Below are 20,968 nucleotides of genomic sequence, written 5' to 3' on the forward strand. Positions count from 1 at the left end.
GTATATGGACATGTTGTGGCAGAGATTGGGTACATGGACATGTTGTGGCAGAGATTGGGTATATGGACATGTTGTGGCAGAGATTGGGTACATGGACATGTTGTGGCAGAGATTGGGTATATGGACATGTGGCAGAGATTGAGTATATGAACATGTGGCAGAGATTAGGTATATGGACATGTTGTGGCAGAGATTGGGTATATGGACATGTTGTTGCAGAGATTGGGTATATGGACATGTTGTTGCAGAGATTGGGTATATGGACATGTTGTGGTAGGGATTGGGTATATGGACATGTTGTGGTAGGTATTGGGTATATGGACATGTTGTGGCAGAGATTGGGTACATGGACATGTTGTGGCAGAGATTGGGTACATGGACATGTTGTGGCAGAGATTGGGTATATGGACATGTTGTGGCAGAGATTGGGTACATGGACATGTTGTGGCAGAGATTGGGTATATGGACATGTTGTGGCAGAGATTGGGTACATGGACATGTTGTGGCAGAGATTGGGTATATGGACATGTGGCAGAGATTGAGTATATGAACATGTGGCAGAGATTAGGTATATGGACATGTTGTGGTAGGGATTGGGTATATGGACATGTTGTGGCAGAGATTGGGTATATGGACATGTGGCAGAGATTAGGTATATGGACATGTTGTTGCAGAGATTAGGTTTATGGACATGTGGCAGAGATTGGGTATATGAACATGTTGTGTTTCTGTTTCAGCCCTACAGTCCCCCATTGCCTACCAGAAGGAACTCACCAAGGAGATGTAAGTGTGACTCCCTCTCCTGCCTCTCCCCTATTCCATGGTAGAACTGGTTTGACCCCAGAAATGTATTCTTTTACTTTTATTAGGGGCAACTGGATGGATTGGGTGATGACTCGGTGACATAGTTGATTGCATGTCAAGGTACCCCGATTGCTAAGGACATTTCTCATGATAACATTAAGCCCAGACTCGATTACTTACAAGCTGCTCTAATATAGCTGAAATATTGCTAAATATGGCGTTAAGCAATAAACAAAGAAACAAAATCATTATTCTCTTACCTCCATCGGTCTTGGCATTGTGTACATCTGGTACTCCCATGGAGTCTTACTTCAGGCCCAATTGTGGTCATCCTCAGATGCTTATGTAAATATGATGCTTAAATGCAGGGTGTGTAAGCAACTCGCCCAAATAAATGAAGAGGAGTGGTTGTCCTGCATCATGTCTGATCCTCCTCATCTTTCAGGTCTGCTCCTGAGTTCGGTAGCCTGCCCCGAGAGTCAGCATTACGGAAGACACATTCTCACCCACAGCAAGCAAAGGGTGTCAACCCCATTGCAACCAAATCAAAAGGTGGTCGTCATGACAGTAAAAAGCATGAACGATGTAAATCAGTTCCCGCACCCCTACCTGAGCTCCCTGCTGAGGACTCATCCAAGTCATCTTGCCCAAACTCTCCGATTGAAACATCGAAAGATCCTACAAACCCTGACAGAAAACTTGGTGATGGTGGTGCTAAGAAAATGAGTGCATCTGGTGGAACCACCCCTAGCAGTGAGACGAGTTCAGGGGTGGCTGGCTCACCCAAGCCAAAAAAGACAATATTTGAAGGATTTCGCAACACCCTGGGTAAAAAGAATAAAACTGATAGTGTTGGAAACAGCAGTAACACTGGCGGGACTCGGTCCCCTGAAGTTTATGCAAATACGCATTCAATGCCCGATGTTGTACAAGACAGCGATGGTGGTAGGACTATTTCTGCTGGTTCCGCTGAACCGTGTGCGGGTGCGAAACAACTCACGGATAGCCCCGGCTCCGAACAGAGCCCGGTAAGTGAGCCCGGCCATGGGCTTTTGAATAGGTGATGAAGTGTGGCCTCGTGGGAAGGATGTACGTTGCGTTTTTATAACTGTTGAATGTCTGTCTGTACCCTGTCTGTCTTAGTGTGAACTGGGAGCTAGGCAGACATACTCTGGCAGACACCCGCCCAATCCTCACCCGACACTTTCCCGGTCGAGTGAAGTGACGATTGGTTGAAATGCCCTGTATCAACTGCTGCATGCGGCCATGTTTAATATCTACTCTGAGTTGATCTTTCTTCTAGAAATTACCAGTATGCTCGTTGATTCGCTCTTCGCTCACTCATTCTAACAGCCAAAGGTTGACCGGCCAGTTCTTATCGTCTCTGCTACAGATGACAGAGTGACAGAAACAGGAAAGCTAATTTACATATCATCGTGAATATTTGTTTGCCTTCTGATTGGCTGTAGCAGTAGTAAACTATGAGGGACTGTTTCGCTGATTTGCTGGAATGGGTCGCTATTTCAGGGAACCATTTGCTCAGCTTAAGGTCAACAGAGGTCATGACCCGATGACCATGACCTTTGTGATCAATGGCATTGACTTAAATTTCCTTGGATTGCACGTGTTGGATACATAACATTTTCACCTCTAGAGTCTGTGATGTCAGGTCAGAGTTGAGACTCTCGAAGACTATAATCAATGTCCACAACTAGGATTTAAGAAATATTGAGTTTCATTGAGTTCATTTTTTTTGTTTTGCCTTTGTTCATATGTGTTAATTTCATTTTGTAACATGTCTGCTCGTGTGTGTCCTGTAGAGGACATGGTCAGGAGATAAAACTACTTCCACGTGGATTCCTGTTTATCTTGGATTGAGTAAATCTTGCAAATATGTATGTTCAAAATAATCATAAGTGATATGAGTAGTGCTGAGTAAACAATCTTTGCTGGAGGAGTCGTTTGAGCATGGTACGTCTCAAGAGCTGAGGACATTCTCAAGGGGACGGAGGGTGCTCAGGGGCTGTTGCAACCAGCCACCCCCCCTCCATATGTAGACACAATCTCAGCTGTTGCAACCAGCCCCTCATATGTAGATACTATCTCAGCTGGCGCTAGTCAGGCTGTTGCAACCAGCCCCCCCTTGTCTGTAGGTCTGCATGTGAGAATGACATAACTCCACTTAAACTGGCCGGCCACGCAGTACCACATGACCCGACATATAGAATATTAATGAATATTTACATGACATTTACCTATGATTCATGGTGATAATGAATGTGCCCAGCAGTGGCGAGTACTCCTCATCTGTGTAGCTATGTGTAGCTGGAGGGCAGTACCAGAATCTTTCAAGAAAAAACATTAAACACTGTGTCATTCTGTAGGAGAGAACAACTTGGCTTGTTGTGATTGCATAATAGTGGTGCATTTTATACCATACATCCACCCCAACCCCCAACCTTGTATATCTTATACCATACATCCACCCCACCCCCCCATACTGACACACGCACACAGCACACACACACACACACACAAACACACACCGAACTGGTACATCTTATCGTAAACATATTTTCTTGAGTATATTGCACACTGTTTTTCCCTAAAACACAGCTGTGCAGAGGGGGATGGGTTTTTCCCAGCGCAAAGAAACGACATTACTGTGAGTTTGTAACACCGGAAAAAAACATGTCAACAAATCCAAACTGACGTACGCAATTTGATCCTGTATCAGCTGTCTGGTCATTAAAAGTGTTCATGGTATATCTGGACTTATATCTGTAATCTACATTATTAACTTTATTCAAAATTTTGTTCAATATTGTTTACATAAATTTCAGTGAGATGTTGAGTGGGGTTATCGGCAGATTGCCTTAACTCACTGTTATTTACAGCAACCACGATCGGGTTGATGCTATTGATGCCTTGGAACAAACTTTAGTTGACACAGAATGGATATAAATATCATAAATGCCATGTTTTGACTTTTTAGAAGTCATATTTGTTGATTCTTATATGTCAACATAATGTTTTCATGACCGCGACCGTAGGAGCCTCGACGGTGACTGGTCAAATTGTTCCATGCATAACAAATATCCGGTCATAGCAATCTTCTGTGCCAAAGTGCTACACTTGTGGTTATCATCTGAAATATTTGTAGTAAAAGCTGCAGCTAAAATACCACGAGATTAAAATATATTATTCCTGATAAAATAATAGTTTCAGATACAATTCTTCCTATCTGTGCATCAAAATTCTAAAATTTATAATATTGGGTATGTTTTAACTGAATCACTGGCAGATTGGGACAAACTGTATGTACAGCTGATTGCTATTTCCAGTTCAATTTACAACATAATACTCACAGTAAACTTGATCTCTGCACAGAAAATAATGCCTATCAGAACAGGAAATACAGGAATTTACTTTGGTAAATCAATATTGTCTAGTGAGATTTTATTTCAAATTTCAAATTTATTGACTGGTATCAACTGTTCATTTTCCTAAAAATAATTCTCTGCATAAAATTCGAAAAAACTGGGGCGTTTTGCTTGGGTGCGCACTATACTCAAGATAATATGGAAAAGCCCCCACTTGTGACCTGTTACTGTACCTGGTATAGCCCCATCAGTCAACTGTCCTTGTCCCTCGTATAGCCCCATCAGTCAACTGTCCTTGTCCCTGTCCCTGGTATAGCTCCTTCCATCAACTGTCCTTGTCCCTGGTATAGCCCCATCCATCAACTGTACTTGTCCCTGGTATAGCCCCATCCATCAACTGTACTTGTCCCTGGTATAGCCCCATCAGTCAACTGTGCTTGTTCCTGGTATAGCCCCATCCATCAACTGTGCTTGACCCTGGTATAGCCCCATCCATCAACTGTACTTGTCCCTGGTATAGCCCCATCCATCAACTGTGCTTGTCCCTGGTATAGCCCCATCCATCAACTGTACTTGTCCCTGGTATAGCCCCATCCATCAACTGTACTTGTCCCTGGTATAGCCCCATCCATCAACTGTGCTTGTCCCTGGTATAGCCCCATCCATCAACTGTACTTGTCCCTGGTATAGCCCCATCCATCAACTGTACTTGTCCCTGGTATAGCCCCATCCATCAACTGTGCTTGTCCCTGGTATAGCCCCATCCATCAACTGTACTTGTCCCTGGTATAGCCCCATCCATCAACTGTGCTTGTCCCTGGTATAGCCCCATCCATCAACTGTACTTGTCCCTGGTATAGCCCCATCCATCAACTGTACTTGTCCCTGGTATAGCCCCATCCATCAACTGCTTGTTCCTGGTATAGCCCCATCCATCAACTGTACTTGTCCCTGGTATAGCCCCATCCATCAACTGTGCTTGTCCCTGGTATAGCCCCATCCATCAACTGTACTTGTCCCTGGTATAGCCCCATCCATCAACTGTGCTTGTCCCTGGTATAGCCCCATCCATCAACTGTGCTTGTCCCTGGTATAGCCCCATCCATCAGCTGTACTTGTCCCTGGTATAGTGCCACCAGATTTCCCCCAACGGGTATTTCATAATAACTGATGTTGCATCCATGTGTTGCTGCCAAAGTCAGGACTCTAACTTGTGCTCTTTTTATACCATAGGAACTGTAAATATCGTTATTTTTACTGATGTGAATTTTGTTCATAAGTTTTTTTGCTTTACAATGTAAATTTTTAAAACTTATGCAAATTTCAAGTGCTGAGTAAGCCCCGCGAATTTTGTTTGATTTGAGAAATTGACTTGGATTGTTCAAAACAGTTCATATGTGTATGGTATATGTTGCTTCCCTTGCTTGGAAGCCCAGAGGTATTTAAATATTTATATATTTAAGATCTGTAGTTTCTAGACAATGCGAGATGATTTTGCTCAAGTTACCAAACCATGGTATCAAAGTCCAAATTTCTTACTACAAGCTTGTGGGTATTGTTCTTCCTTTCATGGACAATATCCTCCATTGTTATGAGGTATCTTGTGATGTGGCATAGTAGGCCCTAGAATCAGTCGTAATTTCTAAACCGACATCATTCAGTCTTCACACTGATTGGTCCGTTCTAGTCACATGTTCATCTCATTGTTTCATTTTTTTGTAAATTCTCTTTAATCTGTGTATAATTTGTGTAAATTTAGGAAAAGTTTCACAGTTCATTATGTTTTTGTTAACTTAAGGATTGCCTACTGTAAACCTTCTAGAGACAGTGTGATGTATGGGACCTGTGACAGTGTAGAAAGCGTCATTGCATAGTGATCTGTGCTCTTTTAAAATAATACATGCCAAATTCGACCTATGTAACCTCGATCAGCTGTAGTGGTCAGTGGACAATAACACGTGTATGTATGTAAACAGTGGCTAGAGTAGTCCTGACATCATGTAGAGTTCATCTATTTTCTTGTCTTGATAAATTTCAAGGTGATCCAAGAGGTGAGTGTTCCCTGTGTCTTCCTGCTGACAACTTCAACTCACTCACTCACTCACTGTGCGCCTACACAGCTAAGTAGCCTACTTTACATTCAGCCTACTTTACATTCAGTCTACTTTATATTCAGTCTAGCTTTATCTCACAGCCTAATTCCGTAAGTTTAAAGTCATAATTGTGCATGTTTTTATGGCGAACATTTTGTGTTCCATGCAACTATTAGCGCCTATGTAAAGCTGTAGTTTGAGGGATGGCGCCGTGTTACCAATTCTTCCTAAGTTCTTCCACTTGTCCGATCTGGCTACTGAGACGAGTCGGGGCTGGTGAGTGAGTGAGTGAGTTGAGCCTCCAGCCTTCTCTGTGTTGAGATGCTATGTTATCAGTGAGGACAGTTTGGCATGTGTGATTTTAACAGCAACTTGACACTCATTCATCTATCTGTTCTTACATCTTCAAATTGTTTAGTTCTTAGCATGAAGACTTGGAAAATTCTCGCAACAATAGATCCTATATTTGCATATGCGAATTACATGAATGTATGTCTCTTAGATGTCAACAATTATAATTGGCAGAAAATAAACTTATTGACCAATTGAAGTTGATTTTGGGTCTTTAGTTATGAATTTTCTCTTATGCATGATTAGACATTTCTAACAATGTAGACGACTCTCACTTAGAATGTAGTAGATTTCAGCACGAGTAGACAGTCATAGATATGTATGCATTTGTGTGAAGCCAGGCATGATCTATGCATGCAGGTAGACAAGTATAGCAAGTGTTCATTCAAGGGCAGTTGCAACATTTTTTTTTGCGCTTTATTACAACAATCTCTTTCAGTTTCTCATTATGGTGTCACTGCTTCTGTCAATGCATTACTTTTATATACAGAGTTACTTCCCCCTTAATGTTGTATTAAATATGCCCTATATTCGGTTCAGTCTGACTTTGTCCAAGGTTGGCTACTAAAATGTTCCTCAACATTTGCTCGTCAACTAGAATTAATAAAGAAATATATGTTGCCAAGTTCATGACAGATGTTGGCTTATTGTGATGTATGTGGAGAGGTGTCTGATATCACATGATATTCTGTAAGTTAATTATACAACACCAAGAGTGTGTCGATGATCAGTGACATGTTACAGGATTTATTACTGGGTCAAGTGACGGTGATCAGTGACATGTTACAGGATTTATTACTGGGTCAAGTGACGATGATCAGTGACATGTTACAGGATTTATTACTGGGTCAAGTGACGATGATCAGTGACATGTAACAGGATTTATTACTGGGTCAAGCGACGATGATCAGTGACATGTTACAGGATTTATTACTGGGTCAAGCGACCATGATCAGTGACATGTTACAGGATTTATTACTGGGTCAAGTGACCATGATCAGTGACATGTTACAGGATTTATTGCTGGGTCAAGTGACCATGATCAGTGATATGTTACAGGATTTATTGCTGGGTCAAGCGACCATGATCAGTGACATGTTACAGGATTTATTGCTGGGTCAAGTGACGATGATCAGTGACATGTTACAGGATTTATTACTGGGTCAAGCGACGATGATCAGTGACATGTTACAGGATTTATTACTGGGTCAAGTGACGATGATCAGTGATATGTTACAGGATTTATTACTGGGTCAAGTGACGATGATCAGTGACATGTTACAGGATTTATTACTGGGTCAAGTGACGATGATCAGTGACATGTTACAGGATTTATTTCTGGGTCAAGTGACCATTATCAGTGATATGTTACAGGATTTATTACTGGGTCAAGCGACCATGATCAGTGACATGTTACAGGATTTATTACTGGGTCAAGCGACTTAAAATGAAAGCCAATGAAAGGACAGTTGTGTGGTCAGTTTTGTTTACTGTTTGGGTCTAAATGTTAAGTTAAATCAGCAGATAACATAGGATCTAGTTAAAGTTGCTCATCAGAGGCAGGTGATACACAGTTATTCCCCAGCCCCTAGCCTCACCGTCATGTAAACGTGCAAAGAAATGGCAGCCCGCCCCAATCCCCCCTCGCCCCTACACAGTATCATATCACACAAACATGAAAGGTGGTTCATCCACTCCTGTGTTGCTTTCCTTGTTGATTGTTTGTACATTCTCACCTGGGCGTGTCCATCACACCAATATGTAGACACCTCATGTAAATACTCATGGCTCTCAAAGACACCTCACAAGCACATCTTATGTCTATACCTCATGGCTCTCAAAGACACCTCACAAGCACATCTTATGTCTATGTCTATACCTGCTGCACACTCTCACCAGGCTCACCTGTAAGTGTTTCTTTTTGTAGCTAAGAGAAATTAGTCAAGTGAACACAAGCAAACACACACAAACAATGAATGAGCTATTCTTGAAGATGTATTTGCAAATTCAAGAAATAGGCAAACTCTAAGCACACACAGTTGGCACGCTACACCGCCATTTGTGATTCAGTGCAGGGCTCTGTGTTTCAGTGCAGTGATTCAATGCAGGGCTCTGTGATTCAGGTGAATTGTTCCCAGTGATTCAGTGCAGGGTTCCCAGTGATTCAGTGCAGGGTTCCCAGTGATTCAGTGCAAGGTTCACAGTGATTCAGTGCAGGGTTATGTGATTCAGGACAGGGTTTGCAGTGATTCAGTGCAGGGTTCACAGTGATTCATTGCAGGGCTCTGTGATTCAGGACAGGGTTTGCAGTGATTTAGTGCAGGGTTCGCAGTGATTCAGTGCAGGGCTCTGTGATTCAGTGCATTGTTCCCAGTGATTTAGTGCAGGGTTCGCAGTGATTCAGTGCAGGGCTCTGTGATTCACTGCAGGGTTTGCAGTGATTCAGTGCAGGGTTCCCAGTGATTCACTGCAGGGTTCACAGTGATTCAGTGCAGGGTTCCCAGTGATTCAGTGCAGGGTTCACAGTGATTCAGTGCAGGGTTCCCAGTGATTCAGTTCAGGGTTCCCAGTGATTCAGTGCAGGGTTCCCAGTGATTCAGTGCAGGGTTCACAGTGATTCGGTGCAGGGTTATGTGAATCAGGACAGGGTTTGCAGTGATTCAGTGCAGGGTTCACAGTGATTCATTGCAGGGCTCTGTGATTCAGGACAGGGTTTGCAGTGATTTAGTGCAGGGTTCGCAGTGATTCAGTGCAGGGCTCTGTGATTCACTGCATTGTTCCCAGTGATTTAGTGCAGGGTTCGCAGTGATTCATTGCAGGGCTCTGTGATTCAGTGCATTGTTCCCAGTGATTTAGTGCAGGGTTCGCAGTGATTCAGTGCAGGGCTCTGTGATTCAGTGCATTGTTCCCAGTGATTTAGTGCAGGGTTCGCAGTGATTCATTGCAGGGCTCTGTGATTCAGTGCATTGTTCCCAGTGATTTAGTGCAGGGTTCGCAGTGATTCAGTGCAGGGCTCTGTGATTCAGTGCATTGTTCCCAGTGATTTAGTGCAGGGTTCGCAGTGATTCAGTGCAGGGCTCTGTGATTCAGTGCATTGTTCCCAGTGATTTAGTGCAGGGTTTGCAGTGATTCAGTGCAGGGCTCTGTGATTCACTGCAGGGTTTGCAGTGATTCAGTGCAGGGCTCCCAGTGATTCAGTGCAGGGTTCCCAGTGATTCAGTGCAGGGTTCACAGTGATTCAGTGCAGGGTTCCCAGTGATTCAGTGCAGGGTTCCCAGTGATTCAGTGCAGGGTTATGTGATTCAGGACAGGGTTTGCAGTGATTCAGTGCAGGGTTCACAGTGATTCAGTGCAGGGTTATGTGATTCAGTGCAGGGTTCCCAGTGATTCAGTGCAGGGTTCACAGTGATTCAGTGCAGGGTTATGTGATTCAGGACAGGGTTTGCAGTGATTCAGTGCAGGGTTCACAGTGATTCATTGCAGGGCTCTGTGATTCAGTGCATTGTTCCCAGTGATTTAGTGCAGGGTTCGCAGTGATTCAGTGCAGGGCTCTGTGATTCACTGCAGGGTTCCCAGTGATTCAGTGCAGGGTTCCCAGTGATTCAGTGCATGGTTTGCACTGATTGCAGTGATTCAGTGCAGGGCTCTGTGATTCAGTGCAGGGTTCACAGTGATTCAGTGCAGGGTTTGCAGTGATTCAGTGCAGGGTTTGCAGTGATTCAGTGCAGGGCTCTGTGATTCAGTGCAGGGTTCACAGTGATTCAGTGCAGGGTTTGCAGTGATTCAGTGCAGGGTTCACAGTGATTCAGTGCAGGTTTTGAACTGATTGCAGTGATTCAGTCCAGGGCTCTGTGATTCAGTGCAGGGTTCACAGTGATTCAGTGCAGGGTTTGCAGTGATTCAGTGCAGGGTTCACAGTGATTCAGTGCAGGGTTTGCACTGATTGCAGTGATTCAGTGCAGGGCTCTGTGATTCAGTGCAGGGTTCGCAGTGATTCAGTGCAGGGCTCTGTGATTCAGTGCAGGGTTTGCAGTGATTCAGTGCAGGGTTTGCAGTGATTCAGTGCAGGGTTTGCAGTGATTCAGTGCAGGGTTCACAGTGATTCAGTGCAGGGTTCACAGTGATTCAGTGCAGGGTTCACAGTGATTCAGTGCAGGGTTTGCAGTGATTCAGTGCAGGGTTCACAGTGATTCAGTGCAGGGTTCACAGTGATTCAGTGCAGGGTTTGCAGTGATTCAGTGCAGGGTTCACAGTGATTCAGTGCAGGGTTCACAGTGATTCAGTGCAGGGTTCACAGTGATTCAGTGCAGGGCTCTGTGATTCAGTGCAGGGTTCACAGTGATTCAGTGCAGGGTTTGCAGTGACTCAGTCCAAGGCTCTGATTCAGTGCAGGGTTCACAGTGATTCAGTGCAGGGTTTGCACTGATTGCAGTGATTCAGTCCAGGGCTCTGTGATTCAGTGCAGGGTTCACAGTGATTCAGTGCAGGGTTTGCGTCAGGAGAGGGGCTGCCTTAATTGACTGACTTCAGATGATGACTGAGATGATATTTCAACATAAACAAACTTGTTGAAAAAGGCAAAGACTGACTGATGTTTGTAGTGTGTTTGGAAAGAACAGATTGCCGCTACAGGGCCAGGGACCATGGTAACACACAAACCTCATAATCCTCGTAAATAATATACCTTGGAATTCACTTTGTGCTTAAACATGAGTCATTGAAAGAAAGATTGAATCAGCTTGGCTGTGTACTGACTGTGTGTGCTGTGTGATCAGTTCACACACTATCTGTGGCCAACACTGAAGGAGGTGGAAGTTGAACAGACCCTGACAATAACTGCGGCAGGTTCTCTCAAGGCAGTTCTCACAAAAGTAGCTGGTCTGGACATTGACGCGTTCTTGTCGTCCCTGTGCAGGTTTTGTGTGAGATTTTCTATGCCGATATAGTGCAAGATTCTCTATGCCAGTTTTGTGTAAGATTCTCTATGCCGGTTTTGTTTAAGATTCTCTTTGCAGATTTTATGTAAGAATCTCTATGCCAATATTGTGCCAGATTCTCTATGCAGATTCTGTGCCAGATTCTCTATGTTTAAGATTCTCCATGCAGATATTGTGTAAGATGATCTTTGTGTTAGATTCTCTATGTTTAAGATTCTCCATACAGATATTGTGTAAGATGATCTTTGTGTTAGATTCTCTATGTTTAAGATTCTCCATACAGATATTGTGTAAGATTCTCTGTGTGTTAGATTCTCTATGTTTAAGATTCTCCATACAGATATTGTGTAAGATTCTCTATGCAGGTTTTGTGTAAGATTCTCTATGCAGGTTTTGTGTAAGATTCTCTATGCAGGTTTTGTGTAAGATTCTCTGTGCAGATTCTGTGTAAGATTCTCTATGCAGGTTTTGTGTAAGACTCTCTATGCAGGTTTTGTGTAAGATTCTCTGTGCCGATATTGTGTAAGATTCTCTGTGCCTATATTGTGTAAGATTCTCTGTGCTGATATTATGTAAGGTTCTTGTGCCGATATTGTGTAAGATTCTTCATGGCACTGTTTTCCACAAGTAACATCCAGCAGAAATTTACAGTCAAAGATGTATCCCTGCCTACAGCATGTAATAAGCATGTACTGTGTGGTATTTCTGCAATCAGGATTAGAATGTATCAATATTTATCAAGTGGGGTTACATGGTAGGTTCCTCCTCTCCTGTGGCAGTGTTTATTGCCCAGTAAACAACACCAGGAAATAATGACCAGTTGTCTTATGGCTCCTCCTCTCCTGGGACAGTGTTTATTGCTCAGTAAACAACACCAGGATATTTTGACCAGTTGTCTCCTGGCTCCTCCTCTCCTGTGACAGTGTTTATTGCTCAGTAAACAACACCAGGATATTATGACCAGTTGTCTTATGGCTCCTCCTCTCCTGTGACAGTGTTTATTGCTCAGTAAACAACACCAGGATATTATGACCAGTTGTCTTATGGCTCCTCCTCTCCTGTGACAGTGTTTATTGCTCAGTAAACAACACCAGGAAATTATGACCAGTTGTCTCCTGGCTCCTCCTCTCCTGTGACAGTGTTTATTGCTCAGTAAACAACACCAGGAAATTATGACCAGTTGTCTCCTGGCTCCTCCTCTCCTGTGACAGTGTTTATTGCTCAGTTAACAACACCAGGGTATTATGACCAGTTGTCTCCTGGTGTGCCAGCTCTGCTGGTCCTCCTGAGGTCTGTCCTCACTAGACCGCGATCTGCCCCCAGGTCGACCAGTATCGATTTCCAGCAGTCAATGGAATACTCCATAATTGTGGATGTGGTGTTAAATCTTATAACCCACTCTAGCAGCACCAAGCAGGGTATGGTCTGTTTCAACATCCCTCCACTAGGCTGCTGCTTGTATTCTCCAACAGAAGTCAGTCACTCACATGCTGCAGTCCTTGTGTCATGCTGGTTGCCAGTGTTCATAGTATCAGTTCAGTCAAGTATAACTATGATAGCTGAGAACATGTTTGAGATTGTAAAAGGCTGGGGAGGTGCTTTTTTGTTGCTGGCAGTGCTGCTATGTTGCTGGCAGTGCCACTATGTTGCTGGTACTGCTACTATGTTGCTGGCAGTGCCACAATGTTGCTGGTACTGCGACTATGTTGCTGGTAGTGATACTATGTTGCTGGCAGTGCCACTATGTTGCTGGTACTGCTACTATGTTGCTGGTACTGCTGCTATGTTGCTGGTACTGCTGCTATGTTGCTGGCAGTGCCACTATGTTGCTGGTACTGCTACTATGTTGCTGGCAGTGCCACTATGTTGCTGGTAGTGATACTATGTTGCCAGTAGTGCTGCTATGTTGCTGGTGCTTCTACTATGTTGCTTGTAGTGCTGCTATGTTGCTGGTAGTACTGCTACTATGTTGCTGGCAGTGCTACTATGTTGCTGGTATTGCTGGTACTGCTACTTTGTTGCTGGTAGTGCTGCTATGTTGCTTGCAGTGCCACTATGTTGCTGGTACTGCAACTATGTTGCTGGTACTGCTGCAATGTTGCTGGTAATGATACTATGTTGCCGGTAGTGCTGCAATGTTGCTGGTACTGCTACTATGTTGCTGGCAGTGCTGCTATGTTGCTGGTAGTACTGCTATGTTGCTGGTAGTGCTGCTATGTTGCCGGTAGTGCCACTATGTTGCTGGTAGTGCTGCTATGTTGCTGGTACTGCTGCTATGTTGCCAATAGTGCTACTATGTTGCTGGCAGTGCTGCTATGTTGCTGGTAGTACTGCTATGTTGCTGGTGCTGCTACTATGTTGCTGGCAGTGCTGCTATGTTGCCAGTACTACTGCTATGTTGCCGGTAGTACTGCTATGTTGCTGGTGCTGCTACTATGTTGCTGGCAGTGCTGCTATGTTGCTGGTAGTACTGCTATGTTGCCAGTACTACTGCTATGTTGCTGGTAGTACTGCTATGTTGCTGGTACTGCTGCTATGTTGCTGGTAGTGCCACTGTGTGTGGTGTGTTGGAGGTCCAGCTTGAGAGCATTTTTCTAATACAAACTATACATAATGTGGCAGGGATCTTAAATGAAGGAAATGTCACAGTTAATAAGGACTATGCTCAGTTTCAGATTGATGACAACTGGAAACACATCTCAGTATCGCTTGGAATGGGAGTAGTGGACATTTGTTACATTTCCATGTCTTGAGATTGTTACTTGTGTGTCCTGGCTTCAGAGACCCAGATGTGTGGCTTGTGTCAAGCATTGCCGGGTCTACGAAATTAAATCTATAACATTAAATCTATAACATACATCACACACAGATTTAACAAGATGAGTAGATGGTCATAGTCGATGTCCACACCTCAACACACTCCTAAACACACAACCATCTTTTGCAACCATGTCAGTCTTCTCTACAAAGGGCCAGGACACACTTCAACAGACATCAATGTCAGGCTTCTGACTGGCTCATTCAGCATTCACCCTATAAAAGAAAGTTTACCGTAAAACTACTGAAATTCCATTGATCAAAATTTGAAATTGGAAACAGACTATATCCCATATGTGACACTCCCTTGGCAAAGTGTGAATGTCAGCAGATTGCCATGATGCTCGCTCTTCCTTAGCAGGAACCATTATAGATCCCACCGTCAATGACATCGGTGTGATCCTCCTTGCCCATTGTAGAGACACATTGTAGAGACACATTGTGGGAGACACATTGTAGAGACACATTGTGGGAGACACATTGTGGGAGACACATTGTAGAGACACATTGTAGAGACACATTGTGGGAGACACATTGTGGGAGACACATTGTAGAGACACATTGTGGGAGACACATTGTAGAGACACATTGTGGGAGACACATTGTGGGAGACACATTGTAGAGACACATTGTAGAGACACATTGTGGCAGACACATTGTAGAGACACGTGGGAGACACATTGTAGAGACACATTGTGGGAGACACATTGTAGAGACACTTTGTAGAGACACAATGTGGGAGACACATTGTAGAGACACAATGTGGGAGACACATTGTGGGAGACACATTGTAGAGACACATTGTGGGAGACACATTGTAGAGACACATTGTAGAGACACATTGTGGGAGACACATTGTAGAGACACATTGTGGGAGACACATTCTAGAGACACATTGTAGAGACACAATGTGGGAGACACATTGTGGGAGACACATTGTAGAGACACATTGTAGAGACACATTGTGGGAGACACATTCTAGAGACACATTGTAGAGACACATTGTAGAGACACATTGTAGAGACACATTGTAGAGACACATTGTGGGAGACACATTGTAGAGACACATTGTAGAGCCACATTGTGGGAGACACATTGTGGGAGACACATTGTAGAGACACATTGTGGGAGACACATTGTAGAGACACAATGTAGAGACACATTGTGGGAGACACATTGTAGAGACACATTGTAGAGACACATTGCAGAGACACATTGTGGGAGAGACATTGTAGAGACATATTGTGGGAGACACATTGTAGAGACACATTGTAGAGACACATTGTGGGAGACACATTGTAGAGACACATTGTGGGAGACACATTGTAAAGACACATTGTAGAGAAACATTGTGGGAGAGACATTGTAGAGACACATTGTGGGAGACACATTGTGGGAGACACATTGTAAGGACACATTGTAGAGACACATTGTGGGAGACACATTGTAGAGACACATTGTAGAGACACATTGTGGGAGACACATTGTGGGAGACACATTGTAGAGACACATTCTAGAGACACATTGTGGGAGACACATTGTAGAGACACATTGTGGGAGACACATTGTAGAGACACATTGTAGAGACACATTGTGGGAGACACATTGTGGGAGACACATTGTAGAGACACATTGTAGAGACACATTGTGGGAGACACATTGTAGAGACACATTGTAGAGACACATTGTAGAAACACATTGTGGGAGACACATTGTAGAGACACATTGTAGAGACACATTGTGGGAGACACATTGTAGAGACACATTGTGGGAGACACATTGTAGAGACACAATGTAGAGACACATTGTGGGAGACACATTGTGGGAGACACATTGTAGAGACACATTGTAGAGACACATTGTGGGAGACACATTGTAGAGACACATTGTAGAGACACATTGTAGAGACACATTGTAGAGACACATTGTAGAAACACATTGTGGGAGACACATTGTAGAGACACATTGTAGAGACACATTGTAGAGACACATTGTGGGAGACACATTGTGGGAGACACATTGTAGAGACACATTGTGGGAGACACATTGTAGAGACACAATGTAGAGACACATTGTAGAGACACATTGCAGAGACACATTGTGGGAGAGACATTGTAGAGACATATTGTGGGAGACACATTGTAGAGACACATTTTAGAGACACATTGTGGGAGACACATTGTAGAGACACATTGTGGGAGACACATTGTAGAGAAACATTGTGGGAGAGACATTGTAGAGACACATTGTGGGAGACACATTGTGGGAGACACATTGTAGAGAAACATTGTGGGAGACACATTGTAGAGACACATTGTGGGAGACACATTGTGGGAGACACATTGTAGAGACACATTGTGGGAGACACATTGTAGAGACACATTGTGGGAGACACATTGTGGGAGACACATTGTGGGAGACGCATCGTAGAGACACATTGTAGAGACACATTGTAGAGACACATTGTAGAGACACATTGTGGGAGACACATTGTAGAGACACATTGTAGAGACACATTGTGGGAGACACATTCTAGAGACACATTGTAGAGACACATTGTAGAGACACATTGTGGGAGACACATTGTAGAGACACATTGTAGAGACACATTGTAGAGCCACATTGTGGGAGACACATTGTGGGAGACACATTGTAGAGACACATTGTGGGAGACACATTGTAGAGACACAATGTAGAGACACATTGTGGGAGACACATTGTGGGAGACACATTGTAGAGACACATTGCAGAGACACATTGTGGGAGAGACATTGTAGAGACATATTGTGGGAGACACATTGTAGAGACACATTGTAGAGACACATTGTGGGAGACACATTGTAGAGACACATTGTGGGAGACACATTGTAAAGACACATTGTAGAGAAACATTGTGGGAGAGACATTGTAGAGACACATTGTGGGAGACACATTGTGGGAGACACATTGTAGAGACACATTGTAGAGACACATTGTGGGAGACACATTGTAGAGACACATTGTGGGAGACACATTCTAGAGACACATTGTAGAGACACATTCTAGAGACACATTGTGGGAGACACATTGTAGAGACACATTGTGGGAGACACATTGTAGAGACACATTGTAGATAAACATTGTGGGAGACACATTGTGGGAGACACATTGTAGAGACACATTGTAGAGACACATTGTGGGAGACACATTGTAGAGACACATTGTAGAGACACATTGTAGAGACACATTGTAGAAACACATTGTGGGAGACACATTGTAGAGACACATTGTAGAGACACATTGTAGAGACACATTGTGGGAGACACATTGTGGGAGACACATTGTAGAGACACATTGTGGGAGACACATTGTAGAGACACAATGTAGAGACACATTGTGGGAGACACATTGTGGGAGACACATTGTAGAGACACATTGCAGAGACACATTGTGGGAGAGACATTGTAGAGACATATTGTGGGAGACACATTGTAGAGACACATTGTAGAGACACATTGTGGGAGACACATTGTAGAGACACATTGTGGGAGACACATTGTAAAGACACATTGTAGAGAAACATTGTGGGAGAGACATTGTAGAGACACATTGTGGGAGACACATTGTGGGAGACACATTGTAGAGTCACATTGTGGGAGAGACATTGTAGAGACACATTGTGGGAGACACATTGTGGGAGACACATTGTAGAGACACATTGTGGGAGACACATTGTAGAGACACATTGTGGGAGACACATTGTGGGAGACGCATCGTAGAGACACATTGTAGAGACACATTGTAGAGACACATTGTAGAGACACATTGTGGGAGACACATTGTAGAGACACATTGTGGGAGACACATTGTGGGAGACACATTGTGGGAGACACAATGTAGAGACACATTGTAGAGACACATTGTGGGAGACACATTGTAGAGACACGTTGTGGGAGACATGTTGTGGGAGACACATTGTAGAGACACATTGTAGAGACACATTGTGGGAGAGACATTGTAGAGACATATTGTGGGAGACACATTGTAGAGACACATTGTAGAGACACATTGTGGGAGACACATTGTAGAGAAACATTGTGGGAGACACATTGTAGAGACACATTGTAGAGACACATTGTAGAGACACATTGTGGGAGACACATTGTAAAGACACATTGTAGAGACACATTGTGGGAGACACATTGTAGAGACACATTGTGGGAGACACATTGTGGGAGACACATTGTAGAGACACAATGTGGGAGACACATTGTGGGAGACACATTGTAGAGACACATTGTAGAGACACATTGTGGGAGACACATTGTAGAGACACATTGTGGGAGACACATTGTAGAGACACATTGTGGGAGACACGTTGTAGAGAAACATTGTGGGAGACACATTGTAGAGAAACATTGTGGGAGACACATTGTAGAGACACATTGTGGGAGACACATTGTGGGAGACACATTGTAGAGACACATTGTAGAGAAACATTGTGGGAGACACATTGTAGAGACACATTGTGGGAGACATGTTTTCGAGACACATTGTGGGAGACACATTGTGGGAGACACATTGTGGGAGACACATTGTGAGAGACACGTTGTAGAGAAACTTTGTGGAAGACACGTAGAGAAACGTTGTGGGAGACACATTGTAGAGACACATTGTGGGAGACACATTGTAGAGACACATTGTGGGAGACACGTTGTGGGAGACACATTGTAGAGACACATTGTAGGAGACACATTGTAGAGACACATTGTGGGAGACACATTGTGGGAGACACATTGTAGAGACACATTGTGGGAGACACATTGTAGAGACACATTGTAGAGACACATTGTAGAGACACATTGTGGGAGACACATTGTAGAGACACATTGTAGAGACACATTGTAGAGACACATTGTGGGAGACACGTTGTGGGAGACACATTGTAGAGACACATTGTAGAGACACATTGTGGGAGAGACATTGTAGAGACATATTGTGGGAGACACATTGTAGAGACACATTGTATAGACACATTGTGGGAGACACATTGTAGAGAAACATTGTGGGAGACACATTGTAGAGACACATTGTAGAGACACATTGTGGGAGACACATTGTAAAGACACATTGTGGGAGACACGTTGTGGGAGACACATTGTAGAGTCACATTGTGGGAGACACATTGTAGAGACACATTGTGGGAGACACATTGTAGAGACACATTGTGGGAGAGACATTGTAGAGACACATTGTGGGAGACACATTGTAGAGACACATTGTGGGAGACACATTGTAGAGACACAATGTGGGAGACACATTGTGGGAGACACATTGTAGAGACACATTGTAGAGACACATTGTGGGAGACACATTGTAGAGACACATTGTGGGAGACACATTGTGGGAGACACATTGTAGAGACACATTGTAGAGACACATTGTGGGAGACACATTGTAGAGTCACATTGTGGGAGACACATTGTAGAGACACATTGTAGAGACACATTGTGGGAGACACATTGTAGAGACACATTGTGGGAGACACATTGTGGGAGACACATTGTAGAGACACATTGTGGGAGACACATTGTAGAGACACATTGTAGAGACACATTGTAGAGACACATTGTGGGAGACACATTGTGGGAGACACATTGTAGAGACACATTGTAGAGACACATTGTGGGAGACACATTGTAGAGACACATTGTAGAGACACATTGTAGAGACACATTGCAGAGACACATTGTGGGAGACACATTGTAGAGACACATTGTGGGAGACACATTGTAGAGACACATTGTAGAGACACATTGTGGGAGACACATTGTAGAGACACATTGTGGGAGACACATTGTAGAGACACATTGTAGAGACACATTGTGGGAGACACATTGTAGAGACACATTGTGGGAGACACATTGTGGGAGACACATTGTAGAGACACATTGTAGAGACACATTGTGGGAGACACATTGTAGAGACACATTGTAGAGACACATTGTTTTGGCGCTTTGTTCATTGTCCCCTGTTTTCAAATCAGTTGACAATCAATAGCTGATTTGTTGTATCTCATATTATCATACTGAGTGTTAGATAGAACAAGAAAGTGAGTGACAATCTCAATGTATGTGGCCACACTCTCCCTTAGTGATGGTTGAGACTATGATTGACACATGATTCCTATGTAACTGACCTGTGGTCAGAGAATGTTTACGTCACAAGCTCATCCTCTCACCTGTCACACAAGCTCCACCACACCACATCACACTCACCTCAGCTCCATACACCACCCAGCATCACCACACAACCTCCTCACAGGGATAGCCCAAATGTGGACCTCTCTATACTATACACAGCTCCCCACTGTGATAGGTGGCCACAACCATGCTTGGAGTTGAACTCACAACTGACTTATGCTTAAAAACAAGTGGTGACCACCGTGACGCTGAATACTCTTACCACAGCTAAATCATTTTCTTTGATTGTCAATTTGAATTTCTATTTCATGTAAACAATCATGTAATTGGAATAGTTAGAATGTAAGGGGAGAGTTGGGTGAAATTCCAGTTGTCTGAAATCACAAACCAATTTGATTAAA

General features: G+C 43.6%; 1 protein-coding gene across 1 annotated transcript in view; it reads left to right on the forward strand.

Moving 5' to 3' along the window:
* LOC139464083 (kalirin-like) overlaps positions 1–20,968 on the forward strand; it is a 90,323-nt gene that overhangs the window by 42,993 nt on the left and 26,362 nt on the right. Inside the window, exons 14-15 of the mRNA XM_071245637.1 lie at positions 738–783; positions 1,250–1,832. Coding sequence (XP_071101738.1) covers positions 738–783; positions 1,250–1,832 — 629 coding nt within the window. The remainder of the gene's footprint in view (positions 1–737; positions 784–1,249; positions 1,833–20,968) is intronic.

The sequence above is a fragment of the Haliotis cracherodii genome, unplaced genomic scaffold (assembly GCF_022045235.1).
Source record: "Haliotis cracherodii isolate W230 unplaced genomic scaffold, xgHalCrac1.p SCAF_16, whole genome shotgun sequence".
NCBI lineage: Eukaryota > Metazoa > Mollusca > Gastropoda > Lepetellida > Haliotidae > Haliotis > Haliotis cracherodii.